General features: G+C 43.5%; 1 protein-coding gene across 1 annotated transcript in view; it reads right to left on the reverse strand.

The window, feature by feature from the left end:
* Positions 1–17,241, reverse strand: part of LOC139989499 (uncharacterized) — a 178,874-nt gene extending 161,633 nt beyond the window's left edge. The window contains exons 1-2 of the mRNA XM_072007958.1: positions 16,872–17,241; positions 7,372–7,457 (exon numbers count right to left, since the gene is read on the reverse strand). Of these exons, the coding sequence (XP_071864059.1) occupies positions 7,372–7,454 (83 nt within the window). The 5' untranslated portion in view covers positions 7,455–7,457; positions 16,872–17,241. The remainder of the gene's footprint in view (positions 1–7,371; positions 7,458–16,871) is intronic.
* Positions 17,242–17,955: the final 714 nt, after the last annotated feature.

A 17,955-nucleotide genomic window follows, 5' to 3' on the forward strand; every position in this document is an offset into this window, starting at 1 on the left:
TCATGTAACCAACATTTTACCTAGCTGGTTATGTGGCGGAACAGCCTGTTTGACCGCTTTCGAATCGATTATAGCATTTTCTAAATCTAAATTGACGCATAAATCCATTTTTGCCATGGGAAAATGTTTCTACTTGACACGTCGATGCCATCGCTTATACGCTATTGGCTAGTTAACGTTTTAAAGGGGAAAAATAAATTTCAAGGAGAACCGAATTCTCAATCCAATTGGCCGCGATATCGTTTTCATTTCACTTCGTATCGAGCACACGTTGCTTTCTCGAGTAACGAGTAATTAACGAGCTAGCACGAAGACACTGAGAGCAGCTGCGTCAACGAGGAAGAAACAGCTTGCCGCGACCGATAACCGCACGGTACGTTAAGGAGGAAAAGGGAAACGAACGAACTTCCGTCGAGCTGTTTCAAATTTATTGCTCTACTCTACCTAGTTCGACGGAGCGCCGCCAACAGCAAGGTCTCCCTCAGATAATTACGTAATCAGAATTGTATTCGACTCGTTATTGCCCCATAAGTAGGCCTTAATTTATACGCGGCGCGCACTTATAATATTCCGTCGGCGAGTCTCATTACGACTTTCTCTGTTCGTCGAGGCGCGCGGCGTGTTCCCGCGTGCGCGATTTATCGCATTGCCGCCCGAATGAAATCCATTACAGATGGATATACGATCGTGTTTGTATGGGTATATAGGCAGAAATATAAACGCGAATCACCGTTTCGCGATGTTCCCCTGACGCGGCTATTCAGCGATGGGCGCAAGTAGCTCACGCGTAACTTTGGACACATTGCGTTTAAATGATTTGCAAGTATCGGCTCATTTCGTAAGTAACGCAGTTCCTCTTCGGATGTATATCGAATTATATTATACTATATCGTATCAAGAGCATGAATTAAATGTTGCATAGGGAGGGATCGTCTAAAAGTACTTTCTAGGAGTTTTAATGAGAACCTAACTTCTATATATTTTAGATATATTTTAGATAGAAATATATCTCAGATTTACATATTCAGTTTAGTTTACATCATATATTAGGTTGTCTGAAAAGTATCTTTCGTTTTATAAGGAAATAATAGACGCACAATGTTTTTTGTTTTATATTAGTTTATTGAATTATGCACGAACATAATAATAGAAATAGAGCGAAATGGATCATAGGAAATTCAATAAAATAATATGAAACAAAATTTATTATTCATCTGTTATCACCTTACGAAACGAAAGAAACTTTTCGGACAACGTAATATATATATATATATGTATCTGTCGGTCTAATTTTGGTATCGAAACTTTCTATAGTTACAGATTACAATTCAGGAAGATGGAAGTAGGTAAGTAAAAAAGATACAACATATCGTCACATTCTGAAGCATTTTCAGAAGCGTAAAAATGGAGAAGGTTGCCGGATCTTATGGGCATTAATTCTCAGGCTCGAACGAGAGAAACGGATCGGATCGGACCGTTAAGGGTTAAATGTAGATCGATTGGTGTCCGCCACTCACCGTTATCCGTCAGCCAAATAAAACAGGATCACCAAGCGCGGAGAGAAAGAGACAGAGGGGCAAACGAGAGGCTACTAAATTGGATCGAAGGCGCGTGGCGCACATGCCCGGTCGTGCATAACCACCGGGGCAAAAAGTATCCGCGATCTTGTACGAACGTCCGCAAAGTATCATTCGTTCCTGCATCACCGAGGACGTCGTAGCTTGCGGTTGACTCGTACGCCCAACGATTTTCTTCGATTTCTGTGTAAACGAGAACGTTCCGATTTCGAAACGCTATTGCCGCACGATTTAACGTACGTGAATTTTAGTCGATGTTTACGAGAAAACCGTAGGTAAATCGTAAACCGTTCCCGCATATATAAATATCTTTTTTCGATGTTACGTTCCAGTCAAAAGTCTACCTACATCGCCGCAGTCGAAAACGAATTTTTCCATCACGGTCGTCGTAAAACGGAGTCTATAGACGTTGGAGATGGGGAAGCAACCGTCGCCAGGGTAAAAGACAACTATCACGGTGAATTCCGACACGGAGACAGGCATGAGGCCTGCGTCCAGGTTCGCGTGTAACGAGCAACAACAAACGAGATCGTCGCACCGAAAAACTTTATGAACGGTTTATGAGCGCAATAATCCGCTCGCGAGTAACACAATACAGGCTAATTATAGAGGACGAGGTCCAGGCTGGCCGACAGGCATTAACGTACGCGTTAAACTCACGGCCACGACAGCCTGGGTGGCTTCCCTATTTTCGTCTTTTTTTCCTTCGTTTCTTCCACCTCTCTTTTTCTCTTCCTCTCTGTCTCACCGACGGTTACCTCGCACTTTGATCATCGGCGACGCTAATGCGTCTCTGTTATTTCAGTCCTTATCCCTGTCAGCTAGATCCCGGCGAAACGCGCGGTACCAACTTTTTCGATTCGTGTAAACCGATCTCGTACGTCGCGCACCGAGAAACGACCTATCAAGGAACGAAAATTCACCTTTGATGACAGAAGTTTACCTTCTTATGGACTCGTCACGCGAGACTCGCTGTGACGCCTATTTAACGCTGATCTTGCGACGATTTGCAAGCTGGAAAAAATTATTGTTTTTTAGAGAAGATAACTTTTCACGGTTCTTTCTGGTGGACGCGACGCATTTATTATTTCTCAACGATGCTCGTGCGCGATATATTATTTCGTACAAATCGATCCTCCGCTTTTCGAATTAATGGACGACGAGTAAATTGCGCGATTTTCGCTGAAACTTCTTTTGGTTGATCGTTTAACCCTCAACTTTAACCGAGACACGAACTGGGAAATTTAATTACGATATCGCGAAATGATATTGCTCGGTCTCGCACGCATGCGAGCGAATGGCAATAGCTGGTAATTGATACATCCAGCCGGGCATTAATTATTCCTGGGCGAAACGAATCTGCTGTTCCAAGACAAAAACGACCAATCCGGTACTTTTATAACTCGTGATATGCGTGTTCGAACACGGTAAAACGGTCAAAGTACATATAACATTTTGTTTCTATTGCTCGTCTTCGTTCGTCGCTTTTCATCTTGTGCAGCTTTCGAGGCGAGGGAGAGATCGATTCGAGAGGGGTAGGCAGGTTGCAAGTTGCCTGGCAAAAAATGAAAACGATTTGCGGTCGGCATTACGGTTGAAATCGAGTTTCGAGCCGAGTTTTTCTCGGAACCTCCTTCGTTCGACCGCAAATCGCTTCAATTTTTCCGCGTCGCGCGATGCGTTTCGCGAAACGAACATTAATACTCGAATCCGCCGCTGCAATCGTCTCGACCGCTATGTAAAATGACTCTATCCAACCCTCTTGGAAAATTCCCCGAACGTTTCACAGCCGCTACGTCATTTTTCATAACGTCGTTCATTTTGATAACGTCGCACGAATGCGAGTGCAACTCGATCTTCGATCAAACGCCGTTAAATAGCTTTGAATGTTGTTCCTCGATTCTTTCAAACCTCCAAAGTTTGCTCGTAAAAGAGTTCTAATTAGAAAGAGAGTGATAGAATTGAAAAATTGTATCTTCTTTCTTAGAATATCGTCTTGAAAAGAAGCGAATAAAGAAAAGTAAGTGTTCGATGCTAACTTATTAATTGCGACGAAATGGGAGACGAACGTTCGAAGGATTTAATTATAATCCAGTGGCCGGTGAAGGTAGGGACAAGGTCGAATTCTTTCGATGACCTTTGGCTTCGTGGAAGGAGCCCCGGTGATTCAATTTATTTTCGAGTTTTTCTGCGCTCCAACGTATTAACATTCGTCTCGCGGAGACGGTATCAATTACAGTGACTGATCGAGGGAGGTGGAGAAACAAAAATCCGTCCCTTCTGCCGGAGTGCTCGCTTGGTTTGCAAATCGGAGACAAGGTCGCGTAGAATATACGCTCGCGAGAAGTTTTCCTCGATACCGTGATACAGTAAGTTTATTTATCAAGCGAGATTTGCTTCTAAATCGAGTTAAAACAAAGACTTAATCCTCAAAGTAGTCGATATCATAATACACGTGTATTATATACAACAGACAACCGTGTGAAAAAAAGCTATGCAGCAAGTGATTAAGTTTGTACATAACAAGTTTCAGTAACACGACCAATCGCACGCAACGAATAATGCGAACGAATGCAAACGAACTACGAAAGCGAGTAATTACTCTTTCGTGCGTAGGTTTTACGGCACGGAGAAACTTACAACTTACAACCAGTTATAAACATTACGTATTATGTATTAGAACAGACAAATGACGAATGTCAGACACAACCTTCTAAGTCAACACTACACACTCCATTATGCGATTTATGCGACGTGGAGAAGTCGGCGGATTTTCTCATAACCGATACATTCTTACGCGTGTAGTGGAGCTCTGAGTAAATGTCAATGCTGTCAGTTGATTATACAGATACGTATCTACGGATACTTAGAGATCTTTCAGCAGATATTGCGTACAAATGTTTTCAGATAACAGAATACCGAATAGGTCTGTTAAAAATATCACACAATAGCGTAGGGTATTTACAGAACGACTACCCTTTGTTCCTGTTTGCGTTATGGTATTTTGATTGATTGAATTTTAGATATATCGTTGTTTTGTATTTTTACGGTAATATAGAAAGTGAATCTTTCGGAATCGTGGAATGGAAAACGAAGGTGAAGTTATACTTTCTTCCACTCTGCGAATTACGTAATTGGTAACCTCTAGTTTCAAAAAATTGCGAAGACCAGCAAAGAGCTAAATCGAACAAATAGCTCTCGTAGATCGTGTATTTCTTAAATATTGCTCGCGTGTACTAAGTACCGGTACAAGTACTAAAGCGTAAAATTTTATATCCGTCGCGTTCGTGTTGCTCGACGATAAACATTACATCAAAGAGCATTACATTAAACCAACGCGGAATTACACGATTGTACATAACGCTAGGCACTTAAAATGGTTTTTTAAACTTTAAACCAACACCTAACAAATCTGCCTCTGACCGCGATAAGTACGAACGTCCGCGTCCTCGGAACGATAATGGAGAACGAGTCGATCGCGTGAGACAAGCGAGATTACCTCGAGTAATCGCACGTGAAGGAGCCAGCGATCCGACGTTGGAAGGCGGGTCGTCGCTGAAACTACAAAAACCATCACCCTTGTCGTGGGTGACGGGGCGATTTCGACGACCCTCGTTTTGTAAACTAGGCGCGAGGGAATTTCCAGCTAAAAAGCGGGTGATTAATGATCCTCCTGCTTCTAAAAAGGTCGTCGCGTCCCTCCGGCTGTCCCCCTGCCTCTTCCGCCGTGACCGTGCCAGTTCCTTAGGGCTGCCAGGACTAGTAATTGATTCCGGATTACTTGTCGCCGACAAGAAACACGACCATCGCGAGATCACTCTTGACATCGCGTCACGGTGTAATCTGTACGCGTTCCCCGTCACGCACAGGAATTATTCCACACCGGACACTCCTTTGCTCTGCGTCTTCCTACCTCTGTATAGCGTTTTATGTGGAGATTATCTCGAATCGAGATGTAATTTTTGATGATACGGTTCTTTTGCAAGGTTTGTTAACCCGCTGCAAGACAGGACGAGCTACCTTCTTCTTGTGGAATTAGGTAGATATATTTAGAGGGTGTTGCACATAAAAGTGTCGCCAGGAAGTTTCAGGATTTTCTTCGAAGCGTATGAAGATTGTGGTGATCTGTATTTCGAAGAGAGCGTGTAATCCAAGTCGTAAAGGAGAAATAGTCTAAATCGTCTAGCATCTATTCGACTTCCCTCGCAGCATCCATCCACCTGCACCAAATCCAAGCAACAAGCTCACGATCGCGCAAAAACGTGAATATGTTGGCGCGATCAACAGCTCGTCACGTTCAACTGGTCTTCCACTTCCTGCCCCGCGATGTCATTAAAAGCATCGTGAATATTTCACGTTGCAATGCTAGACGACTTACCCTGCGCACCACGCTCCCCTTATTACACACGCCATACTCATTTCAGCGAAGATAGAATCAAAAAGAAGGCTCGGTCACGCTTCACGCTCGTGTCAAATCGCAAACGTGAACGAATCGTGGATAGCTCGGGACAAGAAGAGCGCGTTCCGTGGCGCGACGCGCGCTGGCAAGAAGAAACGAAGACGGAGATGCGAACGCGCGACTCGCGAGAGCCGCGACTACTTACATTGTATCGTAGCAAAAACAGCCGAGAGGATCGACCGTTAGCCTGATCGCCGAGGCGGTTTTTCGTGGGGCCAGGAAACGGTTCGAGGTGACGAGGGTAATATTTCAAAGCTCGTTGAGTGCTCGGGCGAGGAGCGTGCACGCGGAATGCCGGCAGTAATTTGAACAAACGTACGACAACGTCTCATTTGTCAGGCGCGTGTGACGCGACCGACACCGGGGCCCTAACGCGCCAGAAATACCGCCGATGGACACTTTTTCTCCCCTTCCACGATCGTTGCTTCTCTCCTTCGTTCCATCCTGCTGTCTCGTGGTTCGCGCGCTCGAGGAATTCGATCGTAATGAGCTTCGCGATGTCAAAGGGTTCTTGTCCCCCTCCTGGAACGAGTCGCGATCACACGACTGTAGGATGATTGAACGACCAGAGACTTTATTCTGGGTAACTATCCTAGAGGTCGTATCTACAAACTCACGTATCCACGTGTTCATACAGAAATCCGTTTATTTAGACGAAAGTTTAGGTAATGCTCGATCAAACGATTTTCTGTTCGTTGACTCTACTTCACGAAAATTCATATTTTCGGGAGTATAATTAAAAAAGATAGAGTCTTGGTAGAAAGATTGTCTGCTGTTAAGTATTACAGAAAGCACTACACTTTGGATGTTTTATATATTTTCTCATATTATATGCGTTCTGCAATTTTAACGGACCTAGCTTTCATGCGAAATCTCGATGTTCCATTCGCTCTACCAATAAAGCAAAAATCTTCAGCGTTACAAAAAAGTTCTGCCTTCAAACTATCCCCAGCAACGTCCCGAACGTTCATCACAAAGTATCGAGAGTTCTCGCTCGCAAAGCGGGTCTACTCCAAGAGTAAACTCGATGTTGACCCGATGGCGTACAGTCAAAGCGTCCAGCCAGAATTTTTACTTTGAAATCGCGCTGGTACATAACGGATAGGCGAGCGTGTTCGCGATGAGAGGCAGATTGGCCGGTGTTTGCGATGAGCAAACGCTGCTAATTAAAATCCCTTCTCGGTCGGTAATCAACGAATGCCTTTAGGCTACGAGCGTGGTCAACGATCCTCGACCCTTCAACCCCTTTTTCTCGAGAAACCAAAGAATCAACTGAACTCGATCGGCCTCGCGGCTTCTTTCTCGCAGAACTACATAGATACATTCTTCTCTTACCTGAAGATGCAGCTCTCGATCTTCCTCGCGAGGCTCCTTGGCGAGCATTCCGCGGGGCTGCGCGAGTGAGGGTCGTCGGGCATCGTCTGCAAACAGAAATTGCGAAATTGGAAATATCTTTTCATTTGTTCGTTTAGTAATTAAGTAATTAATTACAAGAAAGAGTTACGTTGATGGCGATGATAAAAGGAAAGCTGTCAGTAATGTGCCTAGAACTTGTTTCACGAATATTTTTAAGTCTTCTTCTACTATACGGTTAACCTTTTCATACCTCCACGAGTTGCTATCATTGTTATCGAAGAAAAATTAGAGAGGAAATAATAAATTAACTGTTAATATACAGACAACATTCGTGTGTAGAGTCCTACTGTTATTTCAGTGACGAGCGTTAGAGAGAAAGCATGTTCGACATAATTTTTCGTGTCCCACATGATGTTTGGCAAGTCGCGTCGCCGGTCGGCTCATAAATTATCTCGAAGGAACGAGGGTAGAAGACGAGCTACACGGTATTCGCTTTATTTTAGAGCAATGATATAGCATATGGCTTCGGAAAGCTGAACACTCGTCATCCACTTCCGCGTGATGTACTTACGAGCGAATCTTATTTTTCGTGGGTAACATAGTTATGGTCTGGCGCCTAAGCAGACAGATCGCTAACTTCCGAGGCGTTAACCCATCCACGGATTCAAATTCCAAGTCACCCCGCCCCATCAAGTTTTTGCCACGGTTCTTTTGCAATTCAAAGATTCGACAATTGTAGATTTTAAAGATCGAAACATTAAGAAATTTGAAAATTCGAGTATTCAGAAATTAAAAAATCCAAATATTCGTTTTACTATTCTCGAACGGATACATAAACCCAAACACGTGCTACATTTAAAAGGTGAAAATTCTGTTAAAACACTCCTCCTGAAAGAAAATCTCTGGATACCAACGATAAATTCGCATCTCAGACGAGCGAATAAGAAGAGAAGTTAAAGCTTGAGAGAAGCTAAACTCTGCCCGATGAAATTCCGATCAACCGCAGCTAGGAACGTAGGTAGCATCTGCGCGACAAGGATCGGTTGAAACCCGGCACCCCGAAAATTTTTACCTCTAAGCAAGCAGCGTGCTCGAGATGATATCTTGGCTCGATGCATCCATCCCTGAGGTTGTAGGAAAGAGTTGGCCGGAGCAAGGCTATTAATAATCGTCGTGTAGAAGGCGCGTGCTGCCGGCGACGGTCGTGTGTCGCATAACGGGTGGCGCGGAACGTTTGTTTGCTCGCGGTGGCCACCGGGTTGACAAACAGCGTCGGAGGAACCGGACCACGGCGAACGTGAGGGCGTAGAAGAAGGGAGAGCGCGGTGTTTTCACGCCGGATGAAAATAGGGCTTGACGATCCGACCGAGGCAGATTTATCGGGCCTTAATGGGCTGGAGTCTCGTAAAAACCGCTCTGCAACCGAGACTTTGTCAACGACTTTGTCAAAGTTATGTCAACAGAGGCACGCTGCCAACAGCTGGCGTTATTTCGACGCTCGACGACGACTTGTTTATAGGCACGACACTGGGGGGACTCTTGCGCGCCTCCGCAGCGAACGACCGTTCGGGGAACGAGCCTTTCGTCCGAACGCTTTTGGAGAACAATTTGTTTATCGGTTTGGGGATAAAAGAAGCTTACAATACGACAGAAGGATGGAGCTCGATATAGCTAAATTTAAGTGACCGACTTCCTTCGAGTTGGCTGGGCTATCGCTTCATTTTTAGTGGCAAATTTTCTAGACGTTTTTGGTTTGAAAGTACGAAGCGAAGTATACGCGTATAAGCACCTTAGATCGTTTACTCTTCCTTGGAGTAATGAGTTTTCTAGATCTTTTTGTTGGGAAATACAAGGTGTAGTATAAAGAGGAGTAATTGAAATATGTGTGTCGAATACGTATGTTAAAATCTGAAGCGGAACTGTTAATCACGGTTCACGGGCCTCTAATAATTTTCCGGTATAATGCAATTTGGTGGCGCGGACGAGCGGTGAACAAGCAACAGCGAACCGAGGCAGAGGGAAGTCTGAGACACGATCAGCTTATTCCACTCTGCTGGACGGCCAAGTAACATTGATGTGATTAAGCCCCATCGCAAATTATGCCATTACACGTTAGATAAACGTCTGTTTGACTTCGCCTCTTGGCACTGTTCCGCCGCCGATGTACTTAATACCGATTTAAACACGTGTACGAACCACCGCGCGAGCTTGCGACACGTTATCGTCGAACTTCCTCTTTCAAAACAGCCTGCTTGTTTGCAGAAGCTGGACTCTCTGCGTGGGTTCCTTTGTGCGATGCCTTTACGTTACCTTTTGAAATATGTTACGACCCGTTTCGCTAGCAAAATCGCTTCTCTGAACTAGATCAGAAAGTTTTTGTGTTATTGTTGCTTCAGCGGTCTTCCTGTATTTCCATATTTTCAATGATATTCTATATTTATCAGGTTCCTCAATTTTAGTATTTAAAAACTCGTTTACGTTACAAAATATTACATCTACAATCAACGATAAAACAAGGATATTAATTCTTTGAAAAAATTTCGATGATTTTTCTATTTACGCTTTTGCTAATTTAATTATAGCGAGAATCACATTTTGCCGAAGTAATTGATCAAGTGGAGCTTGGAACTTCGAAAGACCACATAAACCAACGCTATCAAACATCTTTTCATTTTCTTCGGTTTGTGATATAATAAGCGTATTGGCAGTTTCTGTAGACGAGAACAACGTATACGCGAAACGATAATTACTCAGAGTTTTTTGGCCGAGGGGACGGACGGTGGGTTTAATCAAAGCCAGGACGCTCCATCATCGGCAATTCGATTACGATCGAACGTTCGTCACGAGTACGATTAATTCTCGCGAGTGGTCGGTTGCGTGGAGAGATGAGAACAAAGTTATTGCGTTCTCCTGTGCGTTAACGAGAAAACGATTTCGACCAGTGTGCGGTGGAAACTTCGATGAAATCGTCATCCACCCACATCGCGTTCTGTTTTGTCCTTCGGACGAGCGAAAATTCAGTCAGAAGGAAAATCGACGAAGTGATTAATACAGCTATACCATAAAGATGTGATATTACAAAAAATTAGTGGCGATGAAAGAAAATCTCCATCTACTTGGAATGAAAGTTGAGCAATTTGAATTATTACATAGAAAATAAAATCTGAAAGTTCGTTATATAATACCTGGCCTAACTACTCAATCGTATCAAAGATTCTTTCTTAGAAAAGAAAACTAATTAACTAAGTATTATAATTCTACAGTCTCGATGCGAAATGAAAATTTCTTCTTGGCTCCACTCTCGACAAAATTTCGTAATTGACATAGTTTCTTATCGCACTCAACAGTGTCAACGAAACAACGCTTCCAATCTTCTTCCTGCTCTCTTATCTTCTCGTGCTTTCGGTTCAGGTACGAGTTAAGCAACCCCTCGATACTCCTCGACAGCGACACCGTTGTCCCTCCATAAATCGTTCTACGCCACCCTCGAGGAATCATGGGAAACGACAGCGGCTCGTGGTGTCACTAGCGCGAGAATGGGGAAAAAACCCCGTCGTTTTCGTGCCTTCGTCGAATTAGTCGGGGCATTTAGCAGACCGCTTCTTCTCGTTTCCTCTCGTCGTTCGCGCGTGTCTCACGCTAAACTTCGACACGAGAACAGGCAACGATCGCTGATTTGGTCAATTTAGATGAAAACAGCATTTGATCTGCGGTTCTGCCTAATCCATTCGTCTCCTAGTATTTTCTTTATTTTTTTTTTTTAATGATCGCGAAGAGTAAATTATAGTTTGTCAGGCGTAGAAATGGAAAGTTAAGTAGTTAATGAATGTAACGATAGTTAATGAATTCTTCGATATTTAGCACTTTTCGTGACGCACCGTGCATTTCAAATACACGACAGGTGAGTGAATTTGAAAGTTTGTAAGTTACATGAGATATCGTGTACGTAGGTACGAAATTATCGAAAGCGATTTCGTAAGAAGAGAAGCGAAACTTATTAACAAGATGAAAGATAGCAGTGTTTGCTTTTAAATAAGTTGTCCAAACAATTTGATACGATTATCGAAAGGAGCAAAAGAGGGATGAAATTATAACGCGAATTGCTTGCTAAAACGGTATATTGAAATTACAATTTATCGCCTGAACGCGTTTTCAACTTTCGCTATGCACACCAACGCGTGCGATTTCATGCTCGATCGTCCGAACAGCATTGAAACAATTAATTTAATCTGTACGTTTATTACACATAACATGCCGTGAACGCGTAATGTGTTCTTTAAACCTGGATGCGCCATAGAGAGGAAAATTAAGTTTACCTATTCGTTGGTTCTTTAATAAAGTATCAAACAACCTGGCTAATAGCGCCATACACACGCTGACGGCAGAAAGAAACTTTCAGAAACTAGAGCAGTCAAGATCAATTTTAGAAAGGTCACTTGGCCAATTAGTCTCTAGAGCTAAACTTAAACTCAGTCTTCAGAAATTATTTTCGTCGCGCTTTTTCATCCATCTATATATTAAACAGAGATGGAGCTCTCAATGTAAATACATACTTCGCCGCTAATCGTTTCGACAAATAACTCTGAACAAAGTACTTTTGAACTATATGTTATTATTTATCGCCATGCTATTATACTTAGGTACGAAATTAGTCCAAGACATGAAAGTGTTGATCTTGGAACACTTTGCTAAAAGAATATAACACATTAGCCGATAGCGTGTGTGATCTTATCGAATATTAAACACGCCTCTAGATCGTTAGGATCGTAGCTCGCGGAATTTTTAAATTGTTACTTAAAACATTTTTAATCTCTCAGCGATACAAAACCCGTAAAAATCGGAGAAAGTCGGGAGTCATTTATCAGTCACCCGTTTCACCCTCGGTAGTCTCCTTGAAGCATATCACGGCTCAGACAAAAACAATACTGTTCGGTTCACGAGTGACGTTTCGATCGAACGGTCCCGCATGGGGGTGGTCGGAGGCCGCGATGTGGCGCAAATCCACGGATCGACGACGTGTCAACGCGTCGGACGATTCTCCCCGCGGAGGTTTGCGCGCCGAAGCCTGTGGTTGACGTCGATTAATCACGCGGCGGCCCGGCTGCGTGCTGCGGGCAACGACGTGCCGGTGACTTGCAACATAGCCCGCCGCCTATCATATTAACGGGTAATTGAAAGATATCCGGCCAGAAAGCGGCACCGTGATTTTTTGTAATGTCACTACGAACACCGCGCCGCTGGAACGCTGCGCCGAATGATCGCGGGGTGACTTGCACCCGTTTGCTCTGAGACGTGTTCGTACCCGGTCCTCGAGATCACTCGCCAAGATGCTTTTTATTTTACGGATAGTTTGCCTCTTGGCTCATTTGAAGAAAGGGCGAACGAAATCGTGAGACTTGTCACAGATCGAAAACTCGTTCAACGAATTGAACACAGCTAGTACGAAATTCGAAGAGACTATACGAAAAGTCTCATACGCGTTCTAAAATCAAAGACTCGCGTGGAACGAGAAGCACGAAGAATCTATCGCTTCGTTTCACTTAACCAAATATTTACAAATCAGAGGGACGATTAACTCCATGACACGATCACATCTCGAGCGTCGTACGTATTAATAATTTAGAATGCGTCTTGTACGTTAATAAGTCAATATTTTGACTTTTTGATAAAGATGCATGTAGAAGACTGAGACATCGCAAATAAAGCTGGTTTCGCGTTATTAATAATAACCAGGCGATTTCGGTAGGTCGCCTTCGGCGTTTGAGTTGGCTTCGCCTCGTGACCACCTGCGTCGTTGCAAAAACATTCTTCGTCGATTTACTTTCGGGAATTCGCGTGTAAACGTTGACGTATTTAAGGGAGGCTGTAAACCATCTATTTCGGTGTCTCGCCGGGAATAATCGCATCGTCATGGATTATCGGCTAGCCATGTACTCGCTGTTCGAGTTGGATGCCGAGCTATGAGAAAGACGAGTCTATTGGGCTGTCTATATTTTCTACGCACAAAAAGCAATCGAACAATTCTAACCTCACGCGAATTTGAAGAAAAATGTGAAAGAGAAACTTGAAAAATACTATCGCGTTTCTTTCACTCGTATCCAACACGTGTCTCTTAAAAATCGAAAGTTTCTTCGTTATATCGATCGAAATGACATAGACTGCAAATCTTCGATTATATGATAGATTGAATTTAAAGATCTAATACCACTATCGCAAATCGTCGAAAAACCATAAGATTGTTCTGATTTGTATCAGCATCTCTCGGATATCCAAGCATACGTATGCCCGAATTTAAATATTTAACCGAGGAAAGGCGTGCGAGGTTGAAGCACGATGAAAATTTAATCTAATCGCGATATTCGTCCTCGCGTTGCAGTGCTGCCGGTGGTATCGGGATTGCTATCGCTGCGAGGCGGAGGCCTGGTCGTCGGGCGGATTTGCTGGATGAACGACGGTACGACAAGGAGTTATGATATCGGCGCCGATCGCCGTGCCAAGTGAAAACACGGTGGCGTGAGTAATATACAACCATAGGACGATCTTTTATAGTGCAGCCAGTCCGCGAGGGAATGATCCGCGGCCACGTCCGTAGAGATAGGATCGTTCTAACCCCCGCGCGAACCACAAGAAGAGAGGGTCAAGGAGGAGCGAACCCGGAGCAGTCAGCGGTTCTAGTCGTAAATAAAACCACGTCTGCTACCAATGCCAATCCCCTGGACCGTGTCCGGTAACTGTTGTTTGAGATGGCATAAAGTATATTGCAACCAGGTTTAAATCGAATCCTACAGATTCCAGATTCGACATTGTAGAATTTCGAAGTGGGATTGACTTATTGAAGACATTTTTCAACTCTTCGAGCACCTGTCTTCGAAATTAATTCGGATAATCCGAGTACTTTGCAAATACGTAGAAACGAAGCGCGACTTTCTATTAAAAATGAAAATTTACGATTAATACGTCTTGGATTATTTCACAATTCTAGAAACTAACTTAATTAATCAATCGAGATATCGGTTGATTGATACAGAGAAAAAAGAGACACGGGTGAAGCCCATTATATAGCGTCGTTACATCTGTCCATAAACATCCCAATTAAAAACTTCGGCACATCAGGCAAATTAGACAAGTTAGTAAATCTTATCGCACGGTAATTCGCTTCTTACGTCTCAATTTTACTAGATTCATTAGCCTCAATCGCTCCGAAACGCTATGTATTTCCCAACAGCTTCAAATAATAGACATCGCAGCAGGGAAATTCCTGCTGGTAACAAATCTACGTCCCAACCTTAATCTACCATGCGTCGTAGTTACTTAACCGCGTATCTCCTCGTCCAATTATCTTCTCCCTCTCTGCTTCGTAGCGTGCGCAACGAATTGTCCTAAAAATTGGATCGAACGGTACCTTCGATTCCGTTCGATTGCACAGGCACGGTCTCCCCGCGGAGATGAAAAGTTCGACTAGTTGGAAAAATCGACGAGAACGACTCGCGTCGACTGATTGCCGCGGTACGGCGCGGCGCGGCGCCGCGTCGATTCCTCCCCGAGCAGAAATCATCGCCGGTCGATCGTGCGAAACTCGTTACCCCGGAGCCGTTAACCGCGCGAATAAAGAAGCAAAGTATATCGAGAGGCGTCCTGACGAGCGAATCACGGAACGATAACGTCGCCGCTTCTGATTTCCACGTAATCATGCCACCGCCCGGGGAACGTGTACAGTATATACGCGTCACAACATCCAGCGCCATGGCAATTTCCGACACGTTACGCACGCTTCCTCCTGCAGACCGGTCCGGTTCTAGCCGATTTCTGCACCCAACCAAACTTGTAAGTCACTTGAGAAACGAGCCCACCGATTTGATGTGCTTTGTTTTCTTCGCGATAGCATAGGATTTCGGTCTTTGGAAGGAAGATTGATGAAACCGATCTTGGGAATAGTCTTGTTTGAAGTTGACGTTTGCGAGAATTTAAGTGGAAAATCACATATTATATAGATTCTGATTATTATTTACCGCTGATTTCATCACTACTCTATGCTAGATAATTTTTATATTTCTATAATGCAAAATATTACACACGTGTTTTATATCGATTTCTGTGAAAGTTGTTGTCTGCTATTACTTGTAATAAACCATTACTCGGCTAAACAAAAATATCATGTCCACCTCCCATCGAGACGCTATCATCTCCACCGGAAGTGAAAGCTAAAAATTCAGGCAGAACAGAAACGCTCTCGACGACGCAGCTGCCATTTTAACCTATACGTGTATCCACGGCGAACGAGTTACGCGGCACGAGTTCCCCCGGCACGAGAGAAGAGAGCAATCAGCTCGGCAATCTAGCATTATTCCTCGGCGCGTTATTGCGTTATTGGCGTGGAAGTCGAGGTCTGGAACCAAAGAGGAAGACCGATGGGCAGCGGCGGTTGCGTATACCGCGATTAGGCGGGTTACCGCGATTTGAATGATTAGATAGGCTCCGAGACGATTCGGAGATGGCTGCGTTCCCGGCGGCGAAATAACAGCCTCCAGCCAGAAGCGGGCGGATGCGTTCGTGACCGGTAGGCACGCATCTTGCGCTGCGGGTCGATAGTTCGCACGAACACGTCGACCAATTCGCTTATTTGACTCGACCTACTGCTTTACCGAGCAAATGTGGAGTTTCCAGCATATCCAAGCAGATAGATAGAAAGAATGTTAGGGTTAGGTTGGTACTTTCCTCCCTACTTCTATTTTATGACCGTACATAAGTATTATATTTTTGCCTATAGAGCTTCTCTTTACTTTTTTCACTTATTTACTTGGCTACGACCACAGAAGTCTCACATTATTGTACAATTAACCTATTCACAGCTAAAGATATACGAAGTGATTTTCTGGCTAGATAACCTAAAGGGTATCGTGAAAATTACAACTAATCGTCTAATCTAGCAAATCCCAATGTAAAATAAAGAGCAAAGATTGAAACCAAGTATAAAGCTCGTGGCTTTGCGTAATTTGTCGTAATGGAGGAAATGCTACTGTTAGTACGCATATATCATCTGTCATCAGAAATTGATTTCACCTCGGTATTAGAATGGTATGATTGGCGACACTGCGATTGGATCAACTATATAGCAAAAGAAACGTGGCGCCATTTTTCGACCTTAATCCATCTTAGAAACGTTATTTTTGCTCGGTCAAACTATACGTAACTACACAGCGTCCGATCTCGAACGATCTAGCCTATCGTTCTCAACCTTATCATCGTTCTCTACTTGCCTCTCTCATCCCCGCTTGGCTCAATTCTCGACAGGTGTGTCGGGACTGGATTAACGTCCGATACGATGGCCGTTTTAGTCGATTCTCGAATCGAGAAGGCATTTAAGCGGAGCTAACCACACCATGTGTGGCAATTTCGTCGATATGGTCCCAGAATCCCTTATTGCTTTTAATCGGCCACGGGAACGAACGATATGTAATTTTAGGAAACGGGAGACTTACCTAGATGGGCTGGGAACGATCGAGAAGTGGAGCTTATCCATGCACTGAACTTGAACAAAGTTTTCGAGAATAGTAGGTTGCTGGTCGCCTCGGTTGTTTCACTGTATTTACGCGTTCCACGAAAACACTCGAGATTCCGCGTTCCTTGTTCGGAACACCGGTAGGTTAGGTTTGATTTATAAAGAGGGGACAGTGACTAGGGCCGATTAACGAGTCTTACGAGTTTTTGTCGATACGAGACGCGTCGCGAACTAAACGATTTATTATAAAGATCATGGAAAGTCACGTGTGTTTACGTATTTTCGTTCATAATGCGTTAATGAACGTCGTCACCGAAGAAGATACGATACCAGTTTGGCGTAACCGCGTTGCACTTAATTTAAAAATGAACTGAATTTTGGTGGTTGAAATCGTGGGAACAGCGTTACCAACTTATGCGACAGTTGCGGTGTAATAGTAACAATGATACCAACATAAATTCATAACTTTTGGAAACCGTTCGAGTACTTTAAGGTATTTATCGTTTAATAAATCTTTTAGTAGCGTTTAACAACTTTCCTTGCAATGTTCTATTGAAATTTTTGAGATATTATAATGCACGAGACACGGGACACAAAGTGATTTATATTATCGATAGTTCGATATCTTTATTCAGATGAATCTGTGGACGTGTCTGAATCCGTGTCTTGAGGTTTTGGTTTTGGAGCTACTCGCAAGTGTTTCATTTCCTCAGGTCGGAGGTAAGCATAATTTTTCTGCTCGTATATTTTTTCAATATCTTCTTTTTTCAACGCTGGAACAAGTAACGAACAATGATAGTTAAATATTTTTTACAAGTATTTATCTTTACTCCTACATACGTAATAGTCCTTTGTTTCTTTGTGTACGAACATCTGTCTCTTCGACCGGACTCTCACTCTTTTTTAAAGTCACGACTTTAGGACTTTGGACCAACTTGCTGACGTCTGTGCATAGCCAGAATGAAATATTCGTAACTTGTCCTATATATTTCATTTTTCCGATCTCAAATCGGATATAGAAATACACATACGTTTCTTTTCGTAATTGTTAGAAATGCAAGGCC

Source organism: Bombus fervidus, chromosome 1 (assembly GCF_041682495.2).
Source record: "Bombus fervidus isolate BK054 chromosome 1, iyBomFerv1, whole genome shotgun sequence".
Lineage (NCBI taxonomy): Eukaryota > Metazoa > Arthropoda > Insecta > Hymenoptera > Apidae > Bombus > Bombus fervidus.